Source organism: Apium graveolens, chromosome 7 (assembly GCF_009905375.1).
Source record: "Apium graveolens cultivar Ventura chromosome 7, ASM990537v1, whole genome shotgun sequence".
Taxonomy (NCBI): Eukaryota; Viridiplantae; Streptophyta; class Magnoliopsida; order Apiales; family Apiaceae; genus Apium; species Apium graveolens.
The window spans coordinates 47,416,731-47,430,115 of record NC_133653.1 but is presented as its reverse complement, the minus strand read 5'-3'; the positions used below and the strand labels follow the sequence as shown (position 1 = coordinate 47,430,115).

The 13,385-nt window shown below is 43.1% G+C and overlaps 4 protein-coding genes across 4 annotated transcripts; 3 read left to right on the top strand and 1 right to left on the bottom strand.

The window, feature by feature from the left end:
• Positions 1-4,866: 4,866 nt before the first annotated feature.
• LOC141673586 (serine/threonine-protein kinase BLUS1-like) lies at positions 4,867-5,343 on the bottom strand. The gene has a single exon (XM_074480340.1). It carries the CDS (start codon positions 5,341-5,343, stop codon positions 4,867-4,869), a length of 477 nt encoding a protein of 158 aa, XP_074336441.1.
• A 3,236-nt stretch (positions 5,344-8,579) lies between these two features.
• LOC141673585 (uncharacterized) lies at positions 8,580-9,428 on the top strand. Its single transcript, XM_074480339.1, has one exon. It carries the CDS (start codon positions 8,580-8,582, stop codon positions 9,426-9,428), a length of 849 nt encoding a protein of 282 aa, XP_074336440.1.
• On the top strand, positions 9,425-9,982 carry LOC141673584 (uncharacterized). Its single transcript, XM_074480338.1, has one exon. It carries the CDS (start codon positions 9,425-9,427, stop codon positions 9,980-9,982), a length of 558 nt encoding a protein of 185 aa, XP_074336439.1.
• Positions 9,983-11,660: 1,678 nt separating this feature from the next.
• Positions 11,661-12,600, top strand: LOC141673583 (uncharacterized). Its single transcript, XM_074480337.1, has 2 exons — positions 11,661-11,751; positions 11,846-12,600. Exons 1-2 carry the CDS (start codon positions 11,661-11,663, stop codon positions 12,598-12,600), a joined length of 846 nt encoding a protein of 281 aa, XP_074336438.1.
• The last annotated feature ends 785 nt before the right edge of the window (positions 12,601-13,385 follow it).

Below are 13,385 nucleotides of genomic sequence, written 5' to 3'. Positions count from 1 at the left end.
TGTGTATGAAGGATTCAGATCAACTCGATGATTTCTATATGAAACTCAACGGGCTAGTTACAAATATTCGAGCGCTTGGGGAGGAGATGCAGGAGTCATATGTTGTAAAGAAAATGTTGAGGGCTGTACCATCGAGATTCTTGCAAATAAATTCTACAATAGAGCAATTTGGGAATCTTGATATGATGACAGTAGAGGAAGCCGTGGGTTCGTTAAAGGCTCACGAGGAACGAGTTAAAGGAAAGGTTGAGACCAGTGAGGGTAAACTGATGCTCACAGAAGAAGAGTGGCAAAAGAGAGAAGCTAGTGAAGGCAAGCTGCTGTTTATTGGGGAGGAATGGCTGAAACGAAGCAGCAGATCAAGTGATGGACCACCATTTGTGAAGGCACGAGACAAGAGTCGGGTTAGATGCTTCAACTGCAGCTTGTATGGTCATTTTGCAGCAGAATGCCGTAAGCCTAGACGACAGAAGGAACAAAAGCAAGAATCCAATTTGGCCAAAATAGAAGATGATGAACTAGCCTTATTACTGGCGAAGTTTGACAAGTCTAAGAAGGAGTTGCTGCAATTAGACGAGAGATATGTGAAACCGAAATTGGCAAACAACATCGATAGTAACCAAGTGGAATCCAATTTGTGGTACTTAGATAATGGCGCAGTAATCATAAGACTGGACAAAAATCGAAGTTCAAAATTCTTGATGAACAAATCACTGGTCAGGTGAAGTTTGGGGATGGATCAACCGTGGAAATCAAAGGTAGAGGCTCGATTGCTATGAAGTGCAAGGATGGTCAAGAACGTGTACTCAACGAGATATATTTTATTCCTAGTCTTCGAAGTAATATTATTGGCATTGGACAATTAACAGAAGAGGGAAGTAAAGTTGTGATTAGAGGAGAATACATGTGGATTTTCGATAAGAATGAAAGGCTTCTCATGAAGGTCAAGAGATCACAAATTCGACTGTACAAGTTGATTATTGAGACAGAAAATTATAAGTGTTTGATGACAAAGGTGGATCAAGTGTCAAAGTTGTGGCATTCACGAATGGGTCATGTAAATTACCAAGCCTTGACATTAATGTTTAAAGAAAGGATGGTAAGAGGTCTACCAAAAATCACTCAAGCACATGAGGCGTGCACTGGATGTCTTATGGGAAAGCAAGCAAGGAAGGGAGTACCTGGTTATTCAAGTTTCAGTGCAAAGAAAGCTCTCGAACTTGTGCATGCAGATCTATGTGGACCAATCACTCCAGCAACAACATCTGGTAAGAAATATTTTTTGTTGTTTGTAGATGACTACAATCGTGCTATGTGGGTCTATTTTCTTAAAAGTAAAGGTGAATCATTTGGAGGGTTCAAACATTTCAAGGCACTGGTTGAAAATGGAGATAGTCGAAAGATCAAGGTATTGAGAACAGATAGGGGAGGCGAATTTATGTATGCTGAATTTGAGAAATATTGCAAGGAGATGGGAATAACTCGACACTACACTGCACCATACACACCGCACCATACACACCGCACCATACACACCACAACAAAACAGCGTGGTTGAAAGAAGAAACAGAACAGTGATGGAAATGGTCAGAAGCATGATGAAAGAAAAGGAGTTACCAGCTAAATTCTGGGGAGAAGCTGTGAGACATGCTGTTTATGTTCTCAACAGACTTCCAACAAGAGCTCTAACTGGTGTAACGCCTTATGAGGCCTGGACAAATGACAAACCAGATGTATCTCATATTAGAGTGTTTGGTTGTCTGAGTCACATGAGGATACCGAACCAAGGAATGAAGAAACTAGATGATCGAAGTATATCGGTGATAAATCTGGGAAAGGAATCCGGTACAAAGGGTTATAGATTGTTTAGCCCTAAAGAGAATAAGGTGTATGTGAGCAAGGACGTAATTTTTGAGGAAGAAAAATGCTGGATGTGGTCAGATGAAAGGGAAGATGGCGACTGCCAAGTAATTTTTCCGCTTGTTGATCAAGTAGATGATGTGAATGAAAGCAGAATGTTTGAAATAGCAGCTGGCAGACAATACTCTTCAGAAAGCAGCGAGGAGTATGAACCTGGGACTCCTTCAAGTACATCAAATACATCTTCATCACAGATTACTCCATCTACACAAGTGTCTGTTTCTTCGAGCTCATTTGTATCAGGATCATCGAGGCTAGACAGTGATAATTATGATGATAACGTTGAGCCTTTGAAAATTCACAGGCTGAGTGATGTGTATAACGACACTGAAGAAGTAGTGCTAGATGAAGAATTATACCTAATGGGGACAGAAGAACCTGCAAACTTCAAGGAGGCTTCGAAAGATAAACACTGGAAAAGGGCTATGGAGACTGAAATCGACTCAATCGAAAAAAATGGTACGTGGAAACTTATGGAGTTACCTGAAGGACATAAAGTAATTGGTTTAAAATGGAGTTTCAAACTTAAAAAGGATGCAGCTGGAAAAGTAGTAAATCACAAGGCCCGTTTGGTAGCAAAACGGTACGCTCAAGAGCATGGAATTGATTATGAGGAAGTGTTCGCTCCTGTCACTCATCTTGAGACAGTACGAATGTTGTTAGCTCTATCAGCAAAACACTCATGGCAAGTTCATCATTTAGACGTGAAAACTGCCTTTTTAAATGGAGAAATTACTGAAGATGTGTTTGTTGCTCAGCCAGAAGGTTTCAAAAACAGTGGGAAGGAACACTTGGTTTATAAGTTGGTGAAAGCATTGTATGGCTTAAAACAAGCACCGCGTGCTTGGTATAAAAAATTGAATCACAGCCTGGGGAGTTTGGGTTTTAAGCGCTGTCCTTATGAAAATGTTGTTTATACGAGGGGAAAAGGGAAAGATTGTTTGATAATTGCCGTCTATGTAGACGATATTTTAATCACTAGTGCAGATGTGCAGAAGATCGAAGAGTTTAAGCAACAAATGGGAAGGAAATTCGATATTACAGATCTGGGAAAGCTCAGCTACTATCTGGGAATCGAGGTGAAGCAGGAAACTGGTTACATTGAGTTAAAACAGTCGGGGTATGCAGAAAAGTTACTGAAAAGGGCAGGCATGGGTGACTGCAATCCCACCAAATACCCGATGGACCCAAAGGAGCAAATTTCTAAGGATGAAGGGGGACGTGTAGTTGATGCAACAATGTACAAAAGCTTAATAGGAGGGTTAAGACATCTGGTAAACACTCGACTGGATATAGCTTTTTCTATTGGAATTGTAAGTCGTTATATGGAATGCCCAACTGCATTGCATTTGAATGCAGTGAAGAGGATTCTCCGGTATGTCAAGGGAACATTGTAGTTTGGGTTGATTTATAATCAGAACAACGGAAACAATATAGTCACTGGCTACACTGATAGTGATCTGGGAGGAACTATAGATGATAGACGGAGTACAGGAGGCATGGCTTATTACTTGAATGAGAGCTTAATATCATGGGTTTCCCAGAAGCAAAGGGTGGTGGCTTTGTCATCCGGTGAAGCAGAATTCATGGTTGCCACCACAGCTGCATGTCAAGGAATTTGGATGAAGAATGTCTTAAGTCACATTATAGGTGATAAACTTGGTCCAGTAGTATTGTTTATTGACAATAAGTCAGCAATCAACTTAGCCAAAAATCCTACATTCCATGGAAGAAGCAAACATATCGACATACGATTTCATTTTATCAGAGAATGTGTAGAGCGTGGAGACGTCATTGTGAAGCATGTCAGTAGCAATCATCAGCGAGCAGATGGGCTGACAAAAGCTCTTGCAACAATTAAGTTTGAGAAGATGCGCAACTTGCTGGGAGTTAGGGAGTTAGAGAAATAAGTTTGAGATTAAGGGAGGAATTGTTGGGTTTAATCTCAAACTTGTAATTAATTTAATTAGTTTATGTTTTGTTTATTTGTATCCGTTGGTTGCATGACTGAGTCGTGTAGAGTCTTTGTAGGAGTTCTATTCATAAGTTAGTAGTAGAGATAAACTAGGAGTTTAGGTGGAGGTGGTCCTGGTTTATAGGATCGTCGGTTGGACTGTATTTTCTGATATAACTGCATTAGGCTAATGAAATAATAAGCAAGTCTTCTAATTACTAATCAGCTCTTATTTCGCTGTTTCATATAAACACATATTCGTATAGTTATATAAATTTGTATGCAACAACACTTGCCTAATTCACTTCAAAAACTTTCCTTAATTTTGATGATGAGATTTCTATAATGTTGCATTCTATTAAGTATGCATCTAAAACTACTCAGTTAGGTCAGATAAATAGAAAGTATCTTAGAAAAGAGTGGTCTTACTATTTTGACACATTTTAACAAAGGCGTTTACGGGTAAATGTGGTGGATATGATGCGATTATTAGGTTTGTTCAGAAAATTGCTTACAACCTTATGTATAATAGGACCATTGATATTGAATATTTACTGCTTTATGAATTCTCTTACAAGTTAGGTGATACGGAAAAGAGAAGTAAAGTCATCTATTATGCTAGGTTTCTTATGATTATTGCTAATCATTTATGCAAGAACCTTACTATACAAGATAAAGATAATACATTGCAAGTGTTTGTGCAATCTAAGGTGATGTTCTCTAACTTGGTTAAGAACAACTTTCATGATAAAGTGAAATTTATGCTTCCAAAGCACATTCGGGTGCAACTCTCTACTCTATCTTCTTCCCCCCCCCCACAACTGCCTCACCAAATTCCACTGCAATAGATGTGAAAAAGAACCTATTTCTCATAAGTCAAGTAAACTACCCTTACTATCTGAGTCTGAAACAAAAACTTCCTCTTCAGTCAGCGGAAAATTAAAGAAAGAAGATTACTTTACCTACTATAACTGTGCATGGCAATGAGGAAATTACTCCAATGGAGGTAAATCCAAGAACACCTCTGTACTGCACAAATTCCCATGCACGTGGTCGCCACTTTCATGAATGCACTCTAAGGCTTTAAGGGTTTCTATTATGACAAAAACGACGATCTCTTCAGGCAATCCATGCTTGAAAATAGCCATAGAAGGTAGAGGTTTTTTCGACTCAGGCATCACAACGCATAGATTATTCCGTTTTTGCTTCTCGAAAGAACAATGGACGGATCGAACCATGTTTGGGTGTTGGCAACACTTCTTTGCTTGGAAGATCTCTTTGAGTATATGGTCTAAAGGATACATATCGACTCTTTGATTCAACTTGAAAATCTTGATGAAAACATTATTATCATGGTCATCGCCATGAACATAAACAGCCTTGTACAAAGTCGAGTAGTAGGAAGAAGCAACTTTCTCGACTATCTTGTAGGCCTTGGAATCGGCTGCAAAGGAGTTGGGGGGCTTCATCTTTAATCTTCTTTGAGGTTTATTTCTGAATGATGCGAATGAAAGTAGTTTAAGAACCCCCAAGACTATATTTATAGGGTTTCTTAGTCTTATTAAGTCTAGGACACTGTATTAATACAAGTCTCCACGTGTATTACTATTAGTACATCGATCTTCGATAGGAATAAAAGATTTTAATCTTCTAACTTTGGGCCCACGCTTTCCAAAAATTAATTTTATGCCCAAGTAATTGTATTTTTTCCTTGAAGTTCATACCTCCTTGTCACAAATTTAGCAGGATAAAAACACAAAGCCATGTCACCCACCGGGAAGTACTAACAACTTCTAATTAGTGATAAGGGCTAAGCACTCAAATTTATAAATTTGAAGTGTTTTAATTAACGGAGGAGGGTCCATCACTTTTAAAAAGTGTTGGTCAATCACAACAAGCCAAAAATTATAAAAATTTGTGTTTAGTATGTGCTCATAGCACACAATAGAAACTGATAAAAGGTGTATCAAAGGAGAAGAAGTAAACTGTATTAGATTAAATTGACCAGGAGTTTTAAGTTAAAGTTTAAAAAATTGTGTAAAACGTGTTATGCCCAAAAATTGGTATAAACAATATTTAGATTGAAATTGATAAAATTGTTAAGATTGAGGAAGAAACGCCTAAAATTGGGGAACATATAAGATTATCTTTCTATAAAAGGAAAGAAGGCGTGCCCAATGTATAAGCTGGACGTGCCTTATGGTGAAAATGGCTGATGGAAAGTTGCAGCTGTCAATGTATGGGGAGGCACGCCCTCATAAAGACGGGGAGGCGCACCCTGTTATTGAGAAAAAAGATGGAGGATTCCCTGATTGGGTCCTTCCTTGAGGCAACCCTTGGGGTGCGCCTTGACTTGATAAAATGTTTTAGGAAGATTTCAACATGATTGCTTGGACAGACTCTTTGGAATATCCACGGAAGATGGAGAATTATTATTACTAACCTATTTAATGCAGGTACTCTATTGAAGAACTCATTCATGTAGCACATCTACAGGAAATGCGGTGTCCGTGGTCAGAGACCTCCAGGGGTATGCCTGGATTGAAGGCCTCCTCCTGTAGTCAATGAGTGTCCTCATTGGGGATGTGGGGTAAAATCTGGTGTGTGCTTTGGGAGCTCTGTCTTTGTAGTCAACGGGTGTCCTCGTTGGGAGACTTCGAAGTATTCTGCACTTTGCACCCAAAAGCTTGGGATCACTTGTCATGTAATCTGGTAGGGGCTCCTTATCGGGGGAAAAGGATGCGTCCAACATTTGGGGTGAACCACGGCTATACCTGCATCCACGGACTAGAGAAACAGCTGGTAACGGTGGGTTATCCTTGGCCAGGGAGATGCCTTATCCGTGAAGTCTCGAAGCCGTGGACGAGCCTTGGGCCTTTGTGGTTGGGCCTCATCGGCGGAAATTCCTAAAACTAGTAGAAGACGGTTTCCAGTGGGTTTCCTATTGGGCCTCGGGACAAGAAATCTAAGCCCGTTAGGTTTCTTGTTCCTCAAAAACTACGTTGACTTGATTCCCTATAAATAGGGATACATAGGAAAATTATAAGGGGTCAGAAGCGAGAGCGCAAAGGAGCCACCACTAATCCTAAGCAATCTCAGCCACCAATAACCACCACCACCAAACACTGTTCATCTTTTCCGACGAATATTGTTCATCGAATTCATCGATTACTGTTCACGTTTTCGATAAAGAAATGCCATCACAGATCTTGTTTCTGGCTACGAACCTCAGTCTTTGTTGCTCCCAAATTCCTCCGTCAACAAATTAGCGCTAAAAGGAGGGGCAAATCAAGATCGGCATCTAGGAGGAAGGATGTCTCAATATCGTGATGGAAATTTTTATGATGGAAGCTCTGAGGAAGAATTTGATCATGGCTATGAACATGAACCTTACATTCCACCAATGACTGATCGCCCCACTCCGGACGTTGAGGGACAGCCGCCTGTGCTCATCAGCAACTCTGACTTGCTGGAACAACTGTATCGCATGGGCGATGCTCTGAACGGCTTCGATTCAAGGTTGAGCACCATGGAGCGGCGTAAGACCAGAAGGGGCCTTCATCGCAGCCGTGCTACTCATGCACCTGGGAAAGCACCTATGACTGATAAAGATGTCTCAGCCGGCCAAGGTCACACTGGAGGAGGACGTGTGTAGATAACCCCGCGACGCCTGAACTATTCCAATGATACGTCCCCAATCATCGAGCTGGTGGAAGAAGATGCAGATGGTCGAGAAATCCTGCGGACGGATAACCGGGGAGCTGCCCATCCGCACCGGTCTGTACGTATTCTTGAGGAGCGCTGACAGGTAGAGTCCATGCCGAAGAATGGGCAACGAGGCTTCGCAGCTTTAAAGGGTCTCTTGGGGATCCGCTTAGGCGACGATGATTTAAGAATGTTGTTACTTGAATGGCAAAAAGAAGCTGATCGTGGAGATGTGACACCCATGATACAACGCGTGTGCCCCTGAATTCCCATGGAAATTACGAGCGACACCGCGATCATGAGAGAGCTCCTCCCCGCAGATCGCTGGACCGATATGGTCGAGGATATGGAAGCGACCGTTGGAGAAGACCCCAATGGAGGGGAAGAGACGGAGGTCGAGGTAGGTACTTAGATGGGTATCGCCGCGATAATTACCGTGACCGCACTGATGCCCGCTGGTATAATCGAGCAGACAGCGATAACTATGCTGAATATGATGATCATAGAGATGTGGAAAATTATGATCGTGAGACGGCTCGAGGCCGCGATCGGGGTCAAGGAGAAAATCTGGGGGGAGATCAAGGTCGGAACCCCGAAGTGATCGTGATACCAGAAGATGCCCGAAACACCAACCAACAATAAGCCCCTCCAGGTGGGAACCAAGCAGAGGTACCTCCACCACAGCCCCAAGGTCTGCAGCCTCACATGCAAACTATCCCAGGTGTGGGGACTTTCAATGTGGGCGACCTTAAAAGGCTACTTAACCATCTGGAAGGTAGGGTGACGACCACGACTGAAATCCCTTCCCCGTTCTCGGTGGCTGTAAGAGAGGCGCAGTTGTCGGCCGGGTATCGCAACACTACTAGCGATCTCCATTTCCACGGAAGCTCAGACCCCGTGGAATTCCTGGGCCGGTTCAATATAGAGATGTCGGCTCTTGGCAGCGACTTTTAGAGAAAGCGCCCAACAATGGTTTCAAAAGCTGGGGCCGGGAGTAATCATGTCCTGGGATCAAATGAAGACTCTTTTCTTGACCAAATTTCAAGCTGCTGTGAGATATGCTCCCTCAGTTACAACTCTCGCCAACATCAGGCAAAGGGAGAATGAAAGCTTGACGTCGTACTTTAAAAGTTTCAGTGCTGAATCTACCAGCGTAAGGGGGGCTTCAGAAGAAGCCTTAAGGAGTTTTTTGATAGCAGGGCTAAGGGTTGGTTCAGACTTTTGGAAGCACTTACAAGGAAAAGACCCAGCTACTCTAGCAGATGTCTTTCCTTTGGCAGAGTCGTTCAAAGCCATAGAGCAATCTCTGGAAGAGGTACAAACAGCATCACAAGCAAGTCAGAGAAATAAAGCAATGAAGAGAGACAGATCTCTAAGCCCGAGGTACAGAAGGAGTAGTCGAACCCCAAACCGGGTGAATACCACGACCATGAGGAGGGAATGGAGTCCTCCCTCAAACTATGACTACAGAACAAGTCGGTACACGCCTTTGGCCGCGTCCATCGAGCATATCTTTGAGGTGAACAAAAACAGAGGGCTGTTTAGAAAACCTGAGGCTCTAACATCATGGCAAAGCAAAGAAAAGAAAAAATACTGTGAATACCATGAGTCGTCCGGGCATAACACGCATGAGTGTCGACAATTAAAAGATGAGATCGAAACACTTATCAAGGAAGGGTATCTTGGCGAATGGGTGGTTAAGGAAGTAAGGAGGCACAAGGATAGCACTGACATAGTGAAGGAAGAAGGAGGGCGAGCCCCACGTTGGTCGAACAATGAAACTTTGGAAGAAAATAAATTTGTCAGGAACGGCAGTATCCGAATAATCTACGTAGAGATCCCGGGATGAAATGTAGCAACAGGGCCTTGGCAAGGTACACTAGGGAAGCTCGATTCAGGCCTCTCACAGACATTCATAGGGTGGAAACTCGACCACCCAAAGTGTTCAAGGGAGAATCTATGGATATCACCTTCAAAGAAGCGGATGCCCGATGGGTGCATCACCCCCACAATGATGCGCTGGTCATTTCCATCCAGATTGGAACCAAAAACATCCATAGGGCCTTCGTGGATAATGGAAGCTCGACAAATATCCTCTACTACAGCACCTTTAAGAAGACGGGGCTACCTAATCGGGATATGTCAGGAGAAGATTCGTGGGTTTATGGTTTCTATGGCACGGGAGTTAGAGTTATGGGATCAATTCGGTTGCCGTGTACTCTGGGGGAAAGCCCGTTGTCCGTGATGAAGATTCTCGAGTTCAAGGTCCTGAATCAGGAGTCATCCCACAATGTACTGTTGGGACGACCTTTTCTTCGGGAGATGAGGGTTATTACTTCAATCCACCACCTTACCATCAAGTTTCCAACACCAAATGGTGTGGGAAGTATAAAGGGTTCTTAGTATGATTCTCGGGAGTGCTACAGACAAGCTATGAGGGGCTTTAGAAAGAACTCCCACAACGAAGATGCATCGGATGATGATCGAGAAAGGGGCATCGAGCAACCGATCGAGGAAATCCGAGTCCATTATTATGTCGAGCAAGAAGACGAGCGCCCCTCTGAACCGCCTCCAGCAATGTTGTATTTGGAAGGCACAATCAGGATCGAAATATTGGAAGAAGAGGAACCCCCAAATACCATAATCCAAGCAGATCTTAATGGGGAACGGCTGGAAGGAAGATTTGACGTCTTGCAAAGTCTCAGACAGGATGAGCATAAGGTAGACGCCCCTCTCCCTGAGGTCGCGCCCTTGCCCTTGAAAAATAAAAAGGAAGTTGATGCCCCTGTAATGCAGGGCGCACCTTCTAAAGAAGTTGATGCTCCTCCTCAAGGGGATGCACCTTCTCTATAAAATAATAAGAATCATGATCCGCCCGACCTAGATCCACGGATACCAATGCTAACGGAGAAGATGGGACCAAAGGAAGATACAATTGAAATCACTGTCGATAAAAAAGACCCAAGTAAGGTTTTGAGCATTGGATCTCAGTTGGCACCAAGGTTGAAAGAGGGTCTTTCGATATTTCTCTTGGCAAACCTCGATGTATTTGCATGGAACCATTCTGATATGGTGGGAGTCGACCCAGAGGTGATGTGCCACCGTTTGAACATCGATCCCAAACATAAAGGGGTTCGACAAAAGTGCATGGCCGTAAGCGGAGAGAGGGCTATAGCCTTGGCGGAAGAAGTGGATAGGCTCTTGGACGTCGGACTAATTCGGGAGTCCTATTACCCGGAATGGTTGGCCAATCCAGTGTTAGTAAAAAAGCCCAACGGCAAATGGAGAACATTTGTGGATTTTACTGATCTGAATAAAGTGTGCTCGAAGGATAGCTTTCCTTTACCAAGAATTGACCAGTTGGTCGATGCCACGACAGGACATGCCTTGCTCAGTTTCATGGATGCATACTCCAGATATAATCAAATTCCCATGTATGGGCCTGACTAGGAGCACACCTCTTTTATCACTGATAGGGGACTCTATTACTACGTTGGAATGTCGTTTGATCTGATCAACGCCGGTGCCACTTATCAAAGATTGGTAAACAAAATATTTAAAAGGTAGATTGGAAAGATGATGGAGGTATACGTGGACGATATGCTTGTAAAATCTAAGAAGGCGGAAGATCACATTGCAGACTTAGCTGAGATGTTCCATATTCTGAGAAAACTAAACCCTCAAAAGTGTGTATTCAGTGTAGAATCGGGAAAATTCTTGGGATTTATGGTTAACCACCAAGGAATTGAGGCCAACCCGACAAAAATCAAGGCTTTTTTGGATATGAAATCTCCCACCAGCGTCAAGCAAGTACAGAGTCTGACGAGAAGGATTGCAACCCTAAATCGATTTGTCTCAAAGTCATCAAATAGATGCAAAGAATTCTTCAAGGCAATCAAAGGAATGGAAAAGGATTTTGTGTGGACCTCAGATTGTGAAGAGGCTTTTCTGAAAATCAAAAAACAGTTGGGAATTCCTCCTATGTTGGCCAAGTCGGAGGATGGAGAAACATTGATTCTTTACTTGGAGGTTTCGGAATACTCCGTCAGCGTGGTATTGTAAAGGAGGAAGCATGCCACCAATGGCCTGTGTACTATGTGAGCAAAAGGTTGCTGGATGCGGAAACCAGATATACCGGCATGGAAAAATTGGTGTACGCCCTTATCCTTGCGGTACGCAAGTTAAGACCATATTTTCAGGCTCACCGAATAGAAGTCCACACCGCTTATCCACTCCGACATAATTTGTACAAACCTGAATCGTCAGGAAGAATGTTAAAGTGGGCAATAGAGCTAGGACACTTCGATTTGGAGTACTATCCTCGCACGGCAATTAAAGGACAAGCATTGGCTGATTTCATACTTGAGTTTGATTTTGAGGTAGATGACAAGGCTATAGTATTGGCAGAGTCTTCCTCACAAGGAAATTCTCCTATTGATGAAAGGGAGGAACTCTCACACCCTTGGTGGATCTTACATGTTGATGGGGCCGTGAATAACAGTGCAGCAGGCGCCGAGATTGTCTTAGTCACCCCGGAAGGGCATCATTTGATGAGTGCCATCCATTTCAAGTTTTATTTCACCAATAATGATGCCGAGTATGAAGCTTTGATCAATGGTCTGAAAATAGCTTTGGAAGTGGGGGTGGTGAATTTAATAGCTCGTAGTGACTCTGAGTTAGTTGTAAATCAAGTCAACAGAGGTTTCCAAGCCCGGGGACCCCAGACGGAGTTATATATGAGATGTGCGCAGCTTCTATTGGAGAAATTTGGAAGTGTCGGGCTAGAGGGCATTCCAAGGGAGGAAAATAGTAAGGCAGATGCTTTGGCAAAGATGGGGTCGCAAATGGATAGCATCCAGCTTGGACAAATTCCTTTGGGAATTCAAGAGATACCGAGTGTTCCAGAGGTAGAAGTGTTCCAGACACAGGAAAACCCTCTAGAGGGGTGGATGACCCCCATTCATAACTATATTCGAATGGGAGCTTTGCCAGAATACAAGCTACATGCTCGGCACCTTTGATACCAAGCTGTGAAGTATGTTGAATATGATGGGGTGTTATACAAGAGGGGATTTAACCAGCCACTGTTACGCTGCGTGGACATAGAAGAAGGAAATTATATTCTCAGGGAGGTGCATGAAGAGATTTGTGGCAATCACCCGGGGGTGGTTCATTGGCGTTAAAAGTCCTCAGACAAGGATATTACTGGCCAACTATAAAAGAAGATGCCTTCAAGTTTGTCCAGGCTTGCGACCGTTGTCAGCGATTCGCCAACTATTCCAATGCCCCGGAAACGTCCATTACCTCATTAGCAAGTCCCTGGCCTTTCGCCATGTGGGGAATCGATCTCATTGAGAGTTGCCCAAAGCAGAGGGGTGTGTGAAATACGTCGTGGTGGCCGTGGATTACTTTACCAAATGGGCGGAGGCTATGCCACTGGCCACGATCACAACAAAGAAGATAAGGGACTTTGTTTTCAATTCTATAGTATGCAGGTTCAGTATGCCATACAAACTCATCTCAGACAATGGGAAGCAGTTTGACAGTAAAGAGCTAAGGAAGCTTTATGAAGACTTGAACATTAAAAAAGATTTTTCCGCAGTCTATCACCCGCAAAGTAATGGTCAGACAGAAGCTATAAAAAAATCATAAAACATACTTTGAAGGCTAAGTTGGAAGAAAAGAATGGAGACTGGCCAGAGGAGATGCCCATGGTCCTCTAGTCTTACAACACAACTCCCAGATCAACTACGGGAGAAACCCCATTTCTGCTGACTTATGGGTATGAGGCTATGGTTCCCGTGGA